This window comes from Passer domesticus, chromosome 3 (assembly GCF_036417665.1).
Source record: "Passer domesticus isolate bPasDom1 chromosome 3, bPasDom1.hap1, whole genome shotgun sequence".
Classification (NCBI taxonomy): domain Eukaryota; kingdom Metazoa; phylum Chordata; class Aves; order Passeriformes; family Passeridae; genus Passer; species Passer domesticus.
The window spans coordinates 33,205,118-33,224,888 of NC_087476.1; the positions used below are offsets into that span (position 1 = coordinate 33,205,118).

General features: G+C 37.1%; 1 protein-coding gene across 6 annotated transcripts; it reads right to left on the bottom strand.

Moving 5' to 3' along the window:
* Positions 1 to 1,863: 1,863 nt before the first annotated feature.
* Positions 1,864 to 19,526, bottom strand: LCA5 (lebercilin LCA5). Of its 6 annotated transcripts, none has more exons than XM_064412503.1 (9): positions 19,410 to 19,526; positions 19,054 to 19,121; positions 14,261 to 14,642; positions 11,233 to 11,762; positions 9,606 to 9,743; positions 8,275 to 8,371; positions 7,036 to 7,181; positions 5,063 to 5,201; positions 1,864 to 3,285 (listed from the first exon to the last, which is right to left on the bottom strand). In XM_064412503.1, exons 3-9 carry the CDS (start codon positions 14,457 to 14,459, stop codon positions 2,480 to 2,482), a joined length of 2,055 nt encoding a protein of 684 aa, XP_064268573.1. In that variant the 5' UTR covers positions 14,460 to 14,642; positions 19,054 to 19,121; positions 19,410 to 19,526; the 3' UTR covers positions 1,864 to 2,479. The 6 variants fall into 6 exon arrangements, with proteins under 6 accessions (XP_064268573.1, XP_064268570.1, XP_064268571.1 ...); XM_064412500.1 differs by lacking the exon at positions 19,410 to 19,526 and adding an exon at positions 18,833 to 18,952 and having other exon boundaries at positions 19,054 to 19,332; XM_064412501.1 differs by lacking the exons at positions 19,054 to 19,121; positions 19,410 to 19,526 and adding exons at positions 15,906 to 16,129; positions 18,833 to 18,952.
* Positions 19,527 to 19,771: the final 245 nt, after the last annotated feature.

The window sequence follows — 19,771 nt, forward strand, 5'->3', positions numbered from 1 at the left end:
GATCAATGTGCCCATTTGTGAGGTCTACAGAGCCTTTTAAGATCTTGCAAGTTTCTTCCAGTGAGTAGAAAACTGTTACTCTACAGCAGAAATGCTGCTTACAGATATTACAAAGTCAAAAATGTTTCCTCCCACAATCAGAAGATTACCTCTGCTTTCACACATTTTATCTGTAATGGTATTTTTGCCAGTAACTCTAGAAAGTGCAGCAAGAGAAAAGAATGAACTGTAGAGATGGACAGCCATGAGAGAAAAAGAGAAATTATACCTGTGACACTGTTTCCAGCAGATCAATTTATTTTCACCTTCCTAATGCACATATACCTTTTATTTTTTGTGTGAGTCACCACAGTATTTGCTTTAGGAAGAGGCTGGCAAAAGGATGTGAATATTTGTGAGCTTAAGAAGGGGCTGATAATAAAAAACAGCTTAGAAACTATAAATTTGTAATTAAAACAGCAGGGCACATCAGTTCAGCACAATAGTTGGAATTTGCCAGTTGTTAATGAGCTGACTTCCAAAGAAACAAAACCAATAGTCCCCTCCATACACTACATGATCCTTAATACCTGCAGCAGATACATTGTTTTATGCCTTATAGTCCTCAGCCACAGGAAATAAAAATAAACAATCCACCTCAATGTCATCTTCAGGAGCAAAGCACCTGTTTCTAGATGGGCAGCACCACCCACAGGTAGGACAAGATAAGTGACTACCCAGTCACAAACACCCGCAGTGTTTACACACAGCCCTCTCCTACCTCTTACACCACAGTATTCACCCCAAGAAGTCATTGCAGGAAAGTAACACAGAGTTAAATTCACTGTTGTTGGTTAAAATATTTCTGATATTCTGACCATCAGCAGGCAAAATGAGCCAGATAAGTTGTGTAATACTGCAATGAATGTAATTGGGATTGTAAGCAAGCAGGTGAACATGAGCTGCTCTTCACTACTGGGCACCTGGTGAGAACTGTCCCACGCCCTGGATCTGGATCTGTGACTAATTTTCTTTTTGAATGAAAGGAGCAAAGAGAGTTACTGCATGATGAAGACACCAGCCTTTCTCTTCAGAAGAGCCACTGTGTTCAGAAAAATCCTGACTCAATGCATCTTTTAACCATAAGAATTCTCAGTATTTTAGTGTGTTTTGAATCAGGCTCAGAGGGAGCATATCAGAGAGATGTTTGAAAATCTCTTGTTCTAGAAAGGAATGACCTTCAGCTTAAGGAATGACCCTCTGCTTATTTCCTGGAATGCTTCTGCTAAATTCTTCATTGCCTATCTTTTTAAGTTGTGTACACAGCAACAACCAGTAAATAACATCACAAGTGAAGCTGCAACCAACTTCCCCTGATACCTCAGGTTTTAGCTTTTATATTTTTCAGATTCTGTACTGCTTTAGTGTGTACTTCTGAACTTCATATTAGGGGATGGTGAGCTCTCTTCACAGATCAGGTAGGCAAAACAATTCCTTCTCTAGCTGGGGACCAAGGACAAAAATTTCAGGCCCAAAAGCAACATGGACTGAAGAGAGAACAAGAATGATGGGACTTCATAACCTGAAGCTATAATTAGACAATTAACTCCAATATGCAAATGTACCAGAACTCATGAAAGTGTGAGACCCCATGACTAGTCATCCATTTTGTGAGCATTTTGGGTTTATCTTGGGTGTAAGCCCTGGCTGGGCTCTTTGCTGCCCAAGGTGTATCCATTGAGGCCTTCTAATAAACACCTACTTTATTCTTTAACTCTGTCTGTCTCTGTTCTAGGTCAGCCCTCACAAGGCATCACCCCCAGTATTAATAATATGATATAAGAAGTCAGAACTTTGTGTTAAAGATGATCTACACACAAGAAATTTACTCAACTCATTTAATAAAACCATTTTGTTAAAAAATTACTTAGTAATGATTGGAATTTTACATAAAAAATTCAGAAATTACAAAAGATGGCATTGTATAACAAATATAATCTGAATATATGAGAAGAGTTACACATTTGCTAGTAAGGTCCACAAAAACCTACGCAAAAGGAGAGAGCAGCTGTTCCTGAGTTAATTGTGCTTCTTTTGATATTCTTCTGAGATAACATGGCAGCAGCGTAAGATACTTTTTCTAAGAGAATTTGTGCTAAGGAAGTCTCTTCTACTCACTTCATGACTCATATTACACATGCCTTCTCCTGGCACAGTTAAGAGGTTCTCCAAATGCCCAAGAAAGAAAGAAAGTATCCGAGGCCTAAAAGAAATACTCTAAATGAAAAACAGTGTGTTGTGAGTGGCCTACAGGTAAAAATACAGGTAAAAAAACCCCAAGCATCTCTCCTCTGCATCTCTCCTCTACACACATACCCATTTATGCAAATTATTCCTTCATAAGGCTTTACAATAAATCTGAAATATTTCAAATCTATATCTAATAAATATTACAAGAAAATAGTTTTCAGTATTTACATATGAAACATATAAAACACGATCACTGTAAGACTACTTCTTCAACTTCATCTTCTAAAGAACCAAGGGTATTAACTCCTGGCTTGTTTGTAGTGTAGTGCAGACGGTGTCTGTTTAGGCTTCTTCCTCCACCAAAAAGCCCATTGTCTTCTTTTACTTTTACCTTACTGTTTTTATCAACAAAAGGCTTATTACTCGAGTCCCAGTCTATGTCCAAAGGTGGCATATTGTTAGTTTTGGAAAGAAGAATGGTACTGGCACTGCTTCCAAAGAGTTGTTCCATTAAACTGGACTTCTTTTCTTTCTTACCATCAAAATCTGCATTCTCCTTAACATTTTCTTCCAATCTGTCACTTTTCTGAGTGAGCCAACTTGGTCTCCCTGATCCCTTCCCAAAGGAAGGTACGTAACTACCAAATGCTAACTCACTACTTAAATCCACAGTCCTTACGTTTCGTTGCTTCTGCCCTTGTGTTCTTGTGCCATCATCCTGGCTGTCCTTTACAGGAAATCCATTAGTAACCTTCCCAGGAATCTCAAAGAATGGATTAGTTTTCTCTTTTTTCTCCAGGGAATCAGATTTTCTTGCTGTATTTATGAGTGGTTCTTGGGAAGTTGGTTTTGTGTTTGTTGTATTTTGAATTTCTCTATCAATTTCTTGCATTTTAGCAAGCAGGAACTCTCTTTTTCGCCGCTCTTCCAGAGTTTCAGTGCTTTCTCTCTCTTCTTCAGGTTTGTGAATTTCTGTCTCCATCTTTATTTTCTCTTCTTTATCCAATGAAAAGTTGCTTTCTTTTTTAATTTTGTAATATTCTTTCCTTTGCCACTCTGCAAAAAATGTTTGAGCAATATTTAAAATGTTTTAATTTTAAAATACCCTTAGAAGATTTTAAAAACCATGCAAGCAAAAGCCATTGAGTTTTTAACACACTCTTCTATGTACAATGACATTTTCCTGCTGCAAGAATAAATTCTTCAAAAATGGCAACTAAATCCACTCTTGGTTCTCTGATAAGATATAAAAGTTTACTGTCATCTTCCGAGGGACATTACCCATGCTTTAGAATTTTCAAAGCAATATGACTTCTGCCAATTGCCTTCCCATTTCCTGAGTCTGAATGAAAATGAATACAACATTACTGATTTTAATAGTTCTGAATTACACAGTACTTCATTTCTTCATTTTTGTTTTTCACCACTGCTGACATTAGGACAGTCCTGGGATATATGTGTGGGTTCCTTTTTTTTCATAATGGGAACTATTTCTATGAAGTAATCAGGCCTCAAAGTCACAGGAGTCATTACCTGTTTCAAGCAGTGAATGATTTAAAATACCCTGCATCAGCTGCATACAGCAAAGACCTTTACATGAGTGTTCTGTGCATCACTGCCTGGACTCAGAGTGACCGTGCACAGCTATGAAGGGACACCAAAGGCGCAAAACAGCAACTTACGGACAGAACCTGGAAATGTTTATGTGTACAAGAAGGAGGAAGCTTCTCAACTATTCCTCTCTTAAAAATATTTTTCCCCAAGATAACAGATGTATATTTGTCCAAAAGTTGAATATGATTACTTGGCCCCTCCAACACAGTGGCATTCCCTTTGAACTCTTTACTCAAATTTCTGACTTAGGCTTTCACAAAGTTCCATGCTAACTACTGTACTTCGGCTGAGGCTTTCAGAAACTGTTACAGTAGTTTAGTTAATATATTTAACATAGATATCTTTTTCAATAGCAGATCGTTATACAAGTTAAGAGCCATGTTTCTGTCTGTAAGGTGGGGGAAATACCAGCTTATGATGGGTAAGTTGCTTAAATCATCTTATTCAGAGGCATAAAATCAGATTCTTGGCTTATGTAAGTCGTGATACAAGATTTTTCACAGATTTTACCTCTGAACACAGCTATAGAATTTTAGAATTCTTGTCATAGAGAATAAGTACTACTGTTCATGAACTGCAATCACTGAAAGAGTTCTTTAACATGACAGGGTGCAGTCCATCTAAAATATCTGAGCTTGACTTGTGCATTTAACTGATTAAGATGCTGCGAAAACCAAATTAATAAAAAAGCAATATTAATATATAATGATGGAAACTGACAGTTGTCAAAATAGCCACACCAAATAATTCAGATAACCAGACCTGAAAAGAGAAACTAAAATTTCACATTATATAAGTACTGAAAAAAAGGTTATATTAAGAAAAACAGATTTGTTCTACTATAATAGAACAACAGTAAAAATAGCAACTCAAATCTCAATAGTAAAAATCTACTTCCTACCTCAATAACCAGAGATAACATCAGCATTTACCTTCTATGTAATTCTTGTTTGGTAAAGCACAATCTCTCAGACTCCAATACTTTTTTGTGGACAGCATTTTTTGCTGCTGCATACTTAATCACAGCTGAGTACAGGGCATGGATTATTCTATATCCTGTATTTCTTTTTGATTCTTCTTTGCATAATATAACTGAAAATAATTTTCCACTGTAGTGATCTCTGCAAAATCATTTTGCTCTTTTCACCAGAAACCAGCAGCCTCACTTGATTAGTATTCTATAGTGCATTTTTCAGCCTTCAGGTGCCCATTTCCTTACCGTCAGGAAGTTTTGGAACCCTCTCCTCTAAGGACTGTATTTCCTGAAAATGTTTCAGTTTCTCTTCCCTCTCCCTGTCCTGTTCTTGTCTTAAGAGTTCTGTTTGTTCTTTCCATGTTTTGTCTTGAGTTTCTTTTTCCTGAAATAAATTAATAGAAAACTGAAGCTGATGGGGAAAAGCAGTCAACAAAATTAACAACCTAACAAAATCATAAGAACTTCTATGTCATTCTGAAATCACATTCTTACTGCTAAACATAAAATGAGTAAGTCACCTTAAACCAAACCAGCTTTGACGACCAAGGGGTTTGGACCCAATATATTATCACCTCTAGAATACTTTTGTATACCTGAAACAAAATGAATAGACAATGAACTCTATTTTGTATTCCACACTTCAGGGAAGTTGCAGCTCCAATGCCATAAAGCAAAATTATCACTCTCAGAGTGCTTCTCCTTAGAAACCAGATGCTGTCTTCTTCAGGTAATTTAACAGAAGGCCACATTTCACCATCATATTCTCTTAACAAGCAAGCAATTAGTTGCCCTCTACTTGTACAATCTGACCTTTTTACTCAAGTGAGTGAGTTGTAGATTCAGATAATTTCATTCTGGTACTTAAATTTATGGATTATTAAGTAACAAACAATCAAAGAGAAAGGTTTAATCTCGGATGACAATTTTAGCTAGTGACTACACATGCATATGTAAATGGCAAGAACCTGCAAAAAACATATTAACAACAGCAGTAAAAATCACTAACACAGAAGAGTAGTGGCAATGAAGTGAAGAGAAAGTCAGCATAGTCCAACACATGGGAGTTAACTTTGTAGGTTGTGCTTATTTTAGAACAAAAACTTCTAGATTAAGAATACCCTTCTAAGAGAAATAGCTGCTACTTAATGAATAAAGAAAAGATGACTGTTAGCCAAAAAACCTTCAAGTATTTTTCCTTCATGTACAAGGTTATCATTGTTATATTAAAAATATAAACTACGTAAGGAGATGGTGGTCAGGTATTTAAAATGCTTGACTTTAAATACTGAAGAAAGCCTAGACTACACAAATCTAATTTCCATTATTTAAAGCAATAGACATATACAGAACACACAGCTGGACTCCATGAGCTGCACTTGTACCAACTGTGTGGTTCTGTAACTCACATAAGTACATACTGGAAGAATACATTAAACTGCATCCATAGTTACAGAAAGGGTTTGGGAAGAGAGAACATACAAATGAAACTGCCATGAAAAAGCTTCAGCCCTAACAGGAAGCCAGCCAAAACCATCTTCAGACCATTATTTCTGAAAAAAAGGTCCTAGCCTCAAGTAATCAGAATTTGTACAATTTGTACCACAATCTGATTCATCAGATATGTCACTCTGATTTGTAATACCTTACAAACATCTGATTTTAGCCTGGGGTTAGCAATACACAAAAGTGTTAGCAATACTTCTAATTGGTACTGTTTTGTACTTAAAAAAACCAAGCATATTGACAAAGCTGGAAAGCCAAAAGAAATACCAGCACTGTGACAACAAGAGGAAGTGTTAGATTTATGCATTGTGAAATAATTATGGAAAGTAAAAGAAACCATAATTAAGACCAAAGAGAAAACAAAGAGAAGGCAGCCATCACTGCATGGCTTAACAGATTCCTTTAATAAGCATTAGAAACAAAGAAAAAGGGTGAAAATGAAAATAAAGTCCTAAAAACTTCAAAGAAGTTACAGTGGTAGAAAAAACAAATTGAGCTAACAACTCTTAGTGAGACAAAGATTATGACAAACTCTCTAAAAAAACTGACTACATTTCTAAGAAAGGTAGATCTTGTCTTAAAGAATATTTTTGAAATTGTATTTTCTATATATTTACACGTATATTTGCACATTTTTTGAAATATAAGCTCTGCATTTTACAATCTAATAGGTGAATTGTCTGGACTGGGTCTCAAATTTTTATGGAACTCACTATTTTAGGAAGAATTCCTTCTTTCTTGTTTGCTGTGTCACCAGAGACAAGTTCTGATTCTGGAAGAAGTTCTGCTGGTGAGAAGCATCCACTGGTCTGTACACTTTTGGTGAGCTGTGGTCCCTTTTTAACATTTTGGTTGTTGGCTGTAGAAAATACAAACTAATTAAATGGTGTTTTCATTTGAAAATACACCTGTCTTTCATTTTTCATTATTTGCAGCAAACAAAATACTGTACTGAAGCCTGTGGAAGTGGAAAGTATTGATGAGTTTCACACAGTTGTTGTCAGCATCTGTAAAACCTAATCATAAAAAAATATGCATGTAAAAATTCTACTGAAAAACAATTTAAACCCCACCTTAACGCTACTTACAGGGTCATTACAGTGCACTGAATATTAGTTAAAAAGCCTCACAAAATATCTCATCCATCTTATTGCTTGTCACAGAATCAAACTCATAAAATTAAAATTCACTTACTTGAATCTTTGAAACACATATACTTATCTTTATGGAATGACATTTAAAAAAATCTGAACCTAAAATGGAATAATGGTAGAGCATCTATAATAAAACAAGCAGCAGACAAACTGTTTGAAATACTGGCATTAAATATTTAAAACAGTCACATAAATTTCTGTCTCTTCTGACAAGTAGATTCTACGGATTTTTCTCCAGTGAAAATAGTCTAAGCACACACACAGACACACATATTTATGTGGGAAGGATAAGGTCTGAGACTGTCTTGTCACACCAGAAGAAATCACTGTACTGATACTTTTAGAAGATTATGTTCTGGGACACGTATACTCTGAGGAAAAAATAAGGGCAGCTCATCTGACAGACAACACGTTTGAATTAGAAAAAAATAAATAAAACAGATCACAGAAATATTCTTAGCAAAATTTTTAAAGCCTCTCTAATTTATTGTCAAGCAAATATTATCTATCGAAAATTTTACTACCAACGTTCCCCTCCTCCTTTACTGAGGAGCTTCTGGTATGAAAGGAGGTAAAACTGCTGTTTGGTGAAATTCTGTATTTTGCCTCTGCTATGTTACATAACAGACAAAAAAACAATACTTTGTAACCAGTGTTGAAAGAAGTGCAAAAAGGTAAATGTGCTTGAACAAGAAGCATTAGGGTTGAGCACTGAGTGGCATGAAAGCTATAACCCAGCTGAGACATTTCAAAGTGATGCTAATAATTTTTCTGCTTTTGTTGCTTTGTACAAGTTACCTCTTTTTCTTTGTACAATATCTGTGTCTTTTCTAGGTGATGACTTCAACATACGATTAGCATATATATTTTTTGCTTCAAGTTCTCTTTCTTTTTCCTGTGAAATGAAGAGGTAGGTATAAGAAACAGGTACTAGTATTTAATTTACCAGTCACTAGCACAGCTGTAATGTAAATTAAAAATAGATATGGTAAATAGAAACAGCATAAATAATTGTCTCATCCACTGTTTTAAGGATAACAATCACATTCCTAACTCTGTTTATGCCATGAGTAAGCAGACAACTCTCTCCTCCCCAAAAAACTCCTTAGCAAAACATTAGGGAGGAAAAAACCTATCTCTGCAGCGAAAATAAAACTAAATGTCAGTGCTTCCATAAACATGAACAAGACTTACACCACGTGTATAGACTGCACAACTGAATTTTGTTACACAAAATTAACAGTTAAACATTTCAAAGCAAGCAATGATACTTGTCAGAGGGCACGTCAGTATCAGTTAGCAGAGGCCCGTTGCATCATACACATAGAGGCTTACTTTTATTTTAGCACATTTACTGAATAAAACATAGAAATGAACAGTGGGTTATCAGAATTCATCTGACAATGACAAGGTTTTCAAACTGTAAACTCTCCACTAACAAATCTTAAAACTCTTACTCTAAATATTTTAGAGGTACTAACACTACTGCTACTTGCTGGATAGCTGGGAACGTGGTGAACTGGTTAATCTCCAACATATTGAGACTTGGAGTTTGAGAAAAATTCTCCCAGAAACCAAGTACTTTAGCTTGAGTCTTATTTTTTTTCTAAAGATATACTAAGTAGAACATAATATTTTAAGTACTTTTATTGAGAATTTGGACAACAATCATGATGGTGTGGGGTCTAAATAAACATTTGCACACGTTTAGCAACACGTGAATATCACAAATAAATTATATTAGTCTTTATTCAAACCTACTTTAATGCAAGTATATTAGTAACAAAGCAGTATTTACATCTTCAGATTTAATTTTAAATTCAAGACTTCAAACCTAATTTCCCACAGATTTTGTGGTTTATTCTCAGTGTTTGACCATGTATTTGATCTTGCTTTAACTAGTGCTAACAATAATGATTAACACAGAGGCATTCCTATTATAAACACTGTAGGGTCAGAACACAGACCATTTCAATTTAATGCAGAAAAAGAGCTCACATGTTGTATATAATTAAATACACATCAGAGAGTGTAGCCACTGGTAAACTATTCAAACCTGATTACAGATACTTCCTAAGATAAAATCCCAGAACATGGTTAGCAACTTCTATTCTTTTCACCTATTTTACCTTCAGCTTCTGATTTAGCTGATTAAGCTCTTCTTGGAGAACTCTGTTTTCTTCTTGAGCCTCGTACAACTTTTTTTTCTTTGAATGTAACTCTCGTTGAAAACTGCTACTACTTAATTCAAGATTTCTTTCCAGATCCTTCAATTAAAACAAAATAATATTTTTAATAACTGCAGTAATTTTTATAGTCAAAATACAGATATGAAATTAAGTAAACCAGTGTCTTGAGTTTGGATATGGGCTCAACCATTGCTGTAACACTGAATACATTTAAACCTTTAATCCTAACTTTGAGGGGGCAAAGCACCTGCAGATGCTGCAGCTCATCCTTTCGAGTATTCTGAGGTGATTTGAGGACATAATAGAAACTCACATTACTTTCTGCAAGCTCTTGCAACAGTGGACCTCCAGATCTCTAAGACAAATCTCCTACTGATGGGTAAGAGAGAGAATCCTTCCCTGAAAGTGCAGCATTAGAAGGCAGAAAACAAGAAGGAATTTTTGACCTTTCTACTAGAAACTAGCCTGTGATTATGATTTCACTTACATGCCTCCATCTTGTAATAGCTGTTTTAAGTAAAGCTGTGTTGATGACAGTAGGAAAAAACTAGAAAATCCCTTACTTTTAAAAACATGATTCATTTTAACATGATCCAGTATTACAAATGCTGAAATACCTAATCATAAAAGTACAGATGACAGATGGTGACACTACAGGATGAGGTGGTTTAACTAACTCAGCCATTTACATATTGGTACTGTGGGATTTATTTTATGAAAGCTTCGTTTCCAGCTTAATCCTTGGATTTCCAGATCTCTTATCTCTGTAATGTAATTTACGTTTAATTACTAATATAGATACCAAACCTTAACATCTCAATGACATAATTGAAGCTAACAATAGTATAAAATTTATGTACAATATATAAAATATATATACTATCAAAATAGTACAACTACCAACAGACTTAATAGCGTTAACACAATTTTTAAGTAAGTTCATAAACATATTTACAGTGTAGACATGCTTAGACATGTTTACAAAAACATAAACATTTTTGCTGGATGAAATTAAAATATATTGGACAAATTTCTTATAATGGATACCCATGGAAAGGTCTAAAGATATTTCAGTATTTAAAAAACATGATGTAATTTTGTCCGGCTGGGCTCTCAGATGTGCAGAATAGTGGACAATCAAACACTCTATGAATGCTTTTCAAAAATTGAAAAATAATTATTACATAATTTTTTTTTAGAATTTTAGTGTAAAGTTCCCTACATACCCAGAAAATTTTACAAACTGTTTCCATAGAAAAGGAGAAAACTAGATTGCATGAAGTTGTATTACATCTGCACCCACTTCTGAAATGTTATTGCTAGGTATAAAAACATTTAAAAGCACAAATCCACAGGATATATTCTGACAAAATACACTTAATTTGTAAAGAGAAATTTGAATGTACAACTATCTCATATGTAACTATATAATCACCTTAGAAATAATTTAATGGGTAAAACCAAAAAATATTGGTTTTCTATTTGCTCCATAGCTGTGTAAAATTACAATTCATTGTGGAAAGAAATATCTGTACCAGAATTTCTTGCAAAAAGAAAGTCATCCCACCTTAATTCTTTTTTCCCTGTCCTCCAGCTTGCTCTCTGCTAAGGCTAGTTTCTTTGCCAGGTCATCTCTTTCAGCAAGGTGCTTATCTGCAGACAGCTTTTTCAGTTTCTGCAAGACAGTTTTTTTCCTGTACAGTTCATCTTCCGTATCTTTCAGCCGTCTCTCAGTTGCACGTTCTTTCTCCTGAGATTTTCGTAGGCGCTCCCTTAATATTCTAATCTCATTGTTGTGCCGAGCAAGGAGCTGAGAGATTTCGTTTTCTGTATCTTCAAACTTATTCAAGGCTTTCTCCTGCCTGTGCTGAAGCCTCTTCAGTGCCCTGTTTTCCTTCTGCAGCTCATCCAGTTTGATGTGAAGTTCAGTCAGTTCATTTCGGAGCTCATTGATTTTCAGCAGCCTAGCAGAAAGAACTCTTTTTGTAACAAGATCTATATCTTTTGCAGGAGAATCCCTAGTGAGGCTCTGAGAACGGAAACCCCACCGTGTCCCTCTTTTGCTTGGTGCATATTTGGAATCCAATTTCTTTGTGGCTGAGAGAGGAAAAATAAAAAGCATGTTTACTATTAGACAATGCAGTTTGTCTATTCAGACATCCTTGGAACTAAGCTCTGCCTGAAACAATCGTACAATATCTAGCAGAGATGTCAGCTTTGAAACTAGACAATAAAAGGCATATATATGACAGAGTTATGCCCCTTTTGATAGCTGAAAAATGGAGATTTATGTCTGTGATCTACTATAGGAGGTAATATCTGCAGCTATTAATACAGGACCCTTGTAAAGAAATAATCTGCAAATCGTATCAGAAAGAGGAGTAATATTTTGTTAATATTTGATATTGTTTATTAAAATGGTTTAGAAATACTATACTGTAAATGCATACAAAATGATCACATGCTTTTAAAATGGCAACAATTAGCTGAGCATTAGCTAGTTATGTATTATGCAAGATGTAATTCTCCCAGACAAATGCAGTAGTATTTTCAAATCCAGCTGCCATGCTTACAGACAAAACAGCAGATTTCAAAGGCTCAATGCAAAAAGGCTCCGAAGCAAAATGATAAATCCCATGAAAATTCAGTTCTCCCTGAGTAATTTATTCTTGTATCACAAGTTATTTTCCACACAGTATTCTCATTTGATTACTTGTATGCACCACTTGCATTCCTATTTATTGCTATTATTATTGTCATCCCCACACATAAAAGCTGAACATTTTGTTTCTATCTTATATGCCTCTCATGGCAACCTCAAAGAATGAATCATATAATCCACTAAAAATATCTCTTAAAACAACGGAATTAATAGAGTTAATTAACAGAGTGTATAATTCCTTAAGGTACATCAGTGTTTGAAAGAAGTACACTGAGCAGCAGTTTGTAATTCTGGCTTGAAAGCTGGGATAACAGCAGCAGTCCAGTTACGTGTACATGGACAGTGTGTGTGACAGCAGATTCTTCCTCCTACCTTTGCCACTCACCATGTTTCTATTCTACTGAGAGTACTTGTCAGCAAAAACGACTGCTTAAAAATACCTTCTTATAATTTCCTCTAGACATTTTGCAAAAATACTCATTCATTTTCTGCTCGGTGCTCATTTTTTCCACAGCTTGGGCAAACAAAAGAAGGTGTGTTTTTTCCCTTTACAAAGAACACTTATGTCACATTCAAGTGTGAAAAGATTATCTAATACATGCACTGCAGGAATGATGCCACTCCTATCACCAACCAAGGGAGTTCCCATTAACCCTAGACTTGCAGTCTCTCTAAGAATTTCTCTTTATTTAGGACACACATAAAATTCCACTACCAATATTTTACTTTTGATCACACAGTTACATTGGGGAATAGTGTATTTCAAGACAATGTAATATGACATTCACACTACCTTCATGTAATAATTATATTCCATTCTGGCTATGTAAACAAAGAACTGGTCACACATTTGCCCCCTCCAAATTAAACAGGCATGGTGGAACTGCTGTTTTTGGTTCCCAGACAGATAACCCATGATTACCATGGAGGAGATGACACTCTGAACACAGAGAAGCAAAACATCAGTTGCACCAGGATACCCACACTGTTAAGGATCTGTAGAGATACATTCCCTGGGCAAATTAAACACTTAAGGTCAGACCTTTGGGCACAGCCTAGATTGTAACACAGACCAAATGATTCACACATTATCAAGCATTTATCAATGAACAAAAACGTCTGCCCAAGAAAGGTAGGATACGCTATGACTTCACCAAAAAATGTACACAATTATTTAGAAGAAGCTGTCAAAGTGTGGCAGAAAGCCTTCACAGCCCTCCTGGAGCCCAGGGCCTGTATAACCATGCTACTCTGCTTTGCAGGGATGTTCACCTCCCTACAAACTCTATCAAAAAAGCAGCCTATGTCTGTCAGGGAGCTCAAAGTGGAGCTGCGTTGTCTCAAATTAGAAATATTTTACCCTCAGAGAAGAAGCAGGAAAAACTTTCTTTTGAATCTCCATCTGAACCTAATTTTCATCAAAAATGTTTTCATTTTTTTTTAGCTACATTCTACATTAGCAGTCTTTTGTTTATTTAAAGTCACAGTATTATCCTGTAAAGCTTAGTCAACCAGACTTCCACGAGACAGGTATCTGTAGGTTATTTGGTCAAGGAAATATTAACCATTGTCTCCATTTTACAGACTGCGTAGCAGGGACATGCCTTGGGTTTTTGGCTTTGAGCTTTCTGTCAGTGACAAAAAGAAAGCATCAGCACGATTCAACAGAAGGCTAGTATAAAAGCAATATTCACTTGCTTAGAAAATTATGAAGAATTCTGAAAATCACCAAAATTTCTTCTTATGCAGGAGAAGGTTAATTTCCATTTTCAATGGAGCAGCTACTGTCTACCTGCCATCGGTAGTATAAATCACAAGAACTGTATTTGTAGATGCTCACAACGCTAGTGAGTGAGCATCTCTTTTTTGAGTTTTCAAAGATAATTAACTCTTTGGAGCAGTTACAAAGCAGCAATTTCTGCTACCCACCTACCTTGGTAGTGCAACAGGCTGTTTGAAGTCTGTGTTTTGTGATGTCTTTTTTCTTGGTTTGTAGATGGAGAGCTTAGTGCTGGCGACTGGCTGGATGAACGAGATGCATTACCTTCATCTGAATAATAGGAGTCACTATTTTTATCCTCATCTGATTTCCTCTCCTGCTCAGAATCTGGGCTTCTTACTCTTTCTCCCATTTTTCAGGTTCAACAGCTTTCCAGTATTTTCTCAAAGACTGCTCATCTTGGCACAAAGGATCTTTTAGCTGTCACAATGGCAGCAGTTAGATTATTTCCTCCAGTTTATCATCTTCATCTCCAAGCACGAGATCTCTGCAGTTCAGTTCAGCAAGCAGTAGTTATCATTCAGAATGCATTTTTCTGTAACAATTTAGAAAGAGAGAAAAAAACCAGTGAGAATGGTTTTGCTAAGAAAGTTGTTTAAGAAAGAAAGGTAAAAAAGCTGCAAAATTATTCATGATTCCTATAATCTTATGACACATACTGTGCTATCTATTGTTTATATTAGTAATTATATTTATATTAAATGTGACAGGCACCACTCTAGGAATGCTACTACTATTACATTCAATAGTCTGAGGTATTTCAATCCCAAAAGAGAAATCAGAATATTAACACAGATTAAATCTGTGTTAATATCTACTATAATCTATTAAGTCTAGAATAAGAAACGACTTCCACGTTAGAGAAAGGAAAAGAAAAATTTGGAAAACAAAACAAAACACAAGCAAAAATTTGTTGATATTCAGGAAACTAATTTAGACATGTTTTAAAACTTTTTAACCAAATGAATGGACAACTTATTTGTGTGACTTGAACTGAGATAATATTCAATTTTTTAAATATTCAATTGAGAAATATTCAATTTCTCAATTTTTGACATTCCAATGATGCTAAATAATGGGCTTGAATATCAATTGTCCCATTTGTCTGGAAAATATCCAGTCCCTAATCCCTAATGAGACTGTACCTATCTATCCCAATCTTCATCCTGAAAAGTACTCCCATACCCTACAACATCTGGTGCTTCATGCCTTCAAGATTGGCCAGAGCACACACATTTGTGTCATGTGTATTTATATATTTACATCTATATTTATACCTTTTTTGTATCTGATAAGAGAGACCACACCACAAGTACATGATAAACATTACACCTGAAGCAGGTATAAAATAAGAAGGGCTACTCCTGCAGCCTAATGCAAACTGAAAAATCCCATATCTCAAGGTGAAATCATCCCATTTTGTATTTGGAGATACTTCCTGAGAACATAATGGAGCAAATACATTCAAAATTTTCTTCACCTTCAAAGGTCAAAAGAATTTTCTCAACAGTTTAGGAAGTATTTTACTGACTATGCTCAGCTTCCCTTGTCTTTTGGCTCTCTCACCACTCTTGGCAGCTTTCAAGTTTAATTTCACCATCTCTTTCTTTTCAATCCAACTTTGAGATATCAAGTCTCTAGTGGGTGAATAAATAGGGCCTGCATCAGAGCCCATCAGTTCCACCTGTTGAATGACATAACCTCCTAGCTGATTTCTAAATGGCAAAGCAAATTACACACCAAAAAACTGAACTGCTTTCACTCAAAACTGCTCTACGCTGCAGGACATTCAACATACCTGTAAATGAACTGTAAATTTTTCACTATATTTTTACTTCCCCAATAAAATAAACTTGGCCTTCTTCTCAGCCTTCACTGCCTATACATGCATTATTGCAGAGCCAAGCAGAACAGGAATGTCAGCTGCCAAGACAGTTTTCATTACAAATTCAAGTTTTCTGGCTCAGTTCACTGTTAGCACAACTCTGTCTCCAGTGACTGGAATCCATTTGGCCTCATAATCTATACAGAAGGAATTAGAGGAATAAATATCCCATCAGGTTTCTAAACTGGGAAGATGGTTGGAAATGAATACTGAATTACCTGGAAAAGAGTATTTTTTGTTACTTAGGAAGTAACTTTCCAAAATAATGGTTTTTTTTAAACACCTAAATATTTTCAAAGTGATCAGAAAAAAATTAGATGCCGAAAACTCATGTCAAAAGAATCTGAGAAAAACTAAAATTTCACTGAAAAGCCTAGGAAGTTAAATAAGCTATGCTTGAGATCACCTGTCCTAGAAATTGTTAAACACAAGCTGGAAAGTATCATTATTGTGAACATTCACATAATCAGGAATGATTGTTCTTTTTCCTTACAAGATAGTAGAATTATTAAAATTATTTCAAAAGGATGTACCTAATCATAACTGTAACTAAGATCATGTAAGAATGTTAGAACATACCAAGGTGCTTCCCTACTCCCAAACACTTCCTTTCCTAACTCCTGGCCCCACAAACACCTGTGCAGAATGGATGTTATTTTGCTCCTTGAAGAGCAAAACAAGACTGAACAGGTAGCATTTTGGGCACAATCTGTTCTCTAGAGGACGCACAGGCAACACTGCATCAGGTCTGTTTCCACAGGACAGAATTTCAGGGAATGCAAAAATAGAAACTAACACATTTATATAAAAGCACAAAAATAATACGAGATACAAAAATAGTACTCTGGAGGCACAGACCTCATATTCTTACATTTAAGGAAAGCACAAATGCCTACAGTTCATGTCTAATTATATATATAAAAGAAGAGCACTCACTTTTACTGAATTAAAGCTGATCAGTTATTTTCTAGCCTCACAAGAGTTCACTGAAGAGGCAATAATCTTTTTGAAGAATGCTTTTCATAACTCAGTGTATTTAAAACAAACAAATTGTAAGAACTGGAGGATTAGAATTATCCACCAATCCTGTACTGGATATTCCCCACTCCTGAGAATATTTTGCTAAGTATCATTTTGACATACAGATATATAAATGAACAGGAATTTTCAATGCATTCTGGAAGTACTTGAAAAGCAATGGAATGAAAACAAATTGAAAAAGGTAAAACAAAGAAAGCTCCCTTGAGGAATCCCCAAAAACATCTCTTGGATCTTCAAATGGTTTTTAGTTCTATAACTGGTAATATTATCATATTTTCCATGCAAAACAAAAAAACCTTAATCTGTCAAGTCTTGCCAAATTGATTTTTCCAACAATTCATAATACAATTTGATTAACAAAAGAATGCACAGTTTATCTTGAGAACAAAAGAACAACTAGGATATTTGAGTTTCACCTCAGTAAGCCTAAGGACTGTTTAATTAATAAATGTTTTGGTTCCCTGACTTTCCAATTGTTACAAACTAGTTTGAGTTGATTATAAAGTGAGTTTAACTCGTGTGAATAAGATCCACAAAGATATCTATTTTGCCCTGTAGGTTTAATAAGTTGTGAGGAGTGAAACATTATGGATTAGCAGTGGGTCTACTATGCTCCACCACCACCATCAAAATCCCAATCCTCTCCCCTCAAAAGCTCAAGGCATGCTTTTAGAAGACTAGTAACTGGAGAGCACATCAATACAGAGAGGCTGAAGGAAATCTGAGACTTGCATGAACTTTAGAAAGAGTTTTGTTTCCAAGATTTCATACTCCTTCACTTCTGGTACTTCTTTCTATTGCTATTATTTATATATTTTGTATCAAAACCATGTTCATCATTACAAAAAACATTCAAGCACCAGGTCACCGCAGAGGACATGACAGACAAAACAGAGAACACAAAACAACTGCAACAGTGACAGGAGATTCCCTATTACTCCTAAGCCAATCACTAAACCAGAAATTAAACCGTGGAACTACAGGTATTATGCAATAGACAACAAGGAAAATTACTTAGCAATTCTTCCCATGCAGTGCATCCAAAGCTTAGTTCTCTAGTGCAAGACTCATAAAACTTTTGATGTCCTTTTCCCCTTCCCAGCGCAGGGGAAGCTCAGTGCTTCTGCTGGTGACCGTCCCTGTACAAACACTGACCTCTAACGGCCCGCTCCGTTCTTCCACCTATTCTGAGACACTGCAACAAAGCCAGCTTCAGACAGGGACAAAGCATCACTCCAAGTCACTGAAGCACTGAACTTAAGAGCAAAGAATAATTTCAAAAGAAATTCGTCTCTCTCCTCTCCCTGCATCCATCTTTTTCATATCCAAACACTTTAAGTTTGCCAGATGAAAGTCAAGCAGAATTATTTACTTTTATGGCATCAAAACACACTGAGTGACAAGCCTTAGTGAGGACTAAGTATAACTTCATTAGGTACTGCAGCTGCTGGCTGGACTGTATGCAGTTTTTCTAGGTTTACTAGCTTTTAACAAAATCACAGAATCAATTAGTTGGAAAAGACCTTGGATATCATCAAGTCCAAACTATGACTGGACATCAGCATGTCAATTAATTCAGGGCACAAAGTGCCATGTCCAGTCTTTCCTTAAACATTTTGAGGGGTGATGACTCCACCACCCTGAGCAGCCTATTCCTATGTTTAATAACCCTTTCTGTGAAGAAATTGCTCCTAATGTCCAACATAAATCTCCCCTGGCACAGCTTAAGACTGTTGCCTTGTCCTGCATTTTGGTGAATTAAAACACTGTATGATTTTAAAAGCCTATGTTACATTTACCTGACTGTCCCAGTAAGCCACAACGCCACTTTTGTCAGATCTCAAAATGAAAAAGCTGCTGTATGTGCCAGGTCAGAAATGAGGAAGTAGCACTTCAAACAGAGCACATGCAGGCCAGTCCTACAACCGGGAGAAGAGATTATGTTTCTAAATCAGACGGCATCACGGGGCCCGCGCCGTCGCTGATATTCGCAGGCACAGCCCGGAGCGTGCGGACTTACCGAGCTCAGCCCAGCAACCCTTGGCTCTCGCAGCGCAAGCCGCAGCTTCCCTTCAGCCAGCGGAGACTCTTAAAGAACACATCGAATGTTATTTTCTAGCAGCACTTCGCGATGGCACATTTTAAACGCAATCACCGAAACCTACATGCACTAAATCACTTCGGAGAACGGAACTGAACACCAGCGGCCCGAGACCTTTCGGAGGCCAACCCCAGGCCTAGGCCCGGGCCCGTCCCAGCGCCCACAGCCCCCAGGAAAACACGGCCCCACGGCGGTCCTGTCCCCCCGCCGCGGCGCTCCCTTCGCCCCGCGATGCCCGCGCTGTGCCCGCCGCCCCCGGCCCGTCCCGGCGGTACCTGCCCGGCCCCCGGCCCGCCCGCAGGACGCGCCGGCGGTTGCCGCGTTACGCTTAAAGGGGCCGCGCGGCGGCCATTGACAGCGGCTGCCCGGCAACGGCGGCGGGGCGGGGGCGGGCTCTCCTCGTCAGCCATTGGCTATCCGCCCTGCCTGCTTGGCCACAACCGCTCTTTCCATTGGCGGGAGGCTGAGCCCCGGCTGCTGATTGGCTGAGGCCCTGTTAAAAAGGGCGGAAAGTGCAGGGGCTGCATTCCGCGGCGTTGCGTCTCCGAGCCGCCGTGCTCCGGCGGCGCCTGCAGGGGGCGCTGCGGGCCGGGACCGGCTCGGCTCGGCTCGGCTCGGCTCGGCTCGGCTCGGCTCG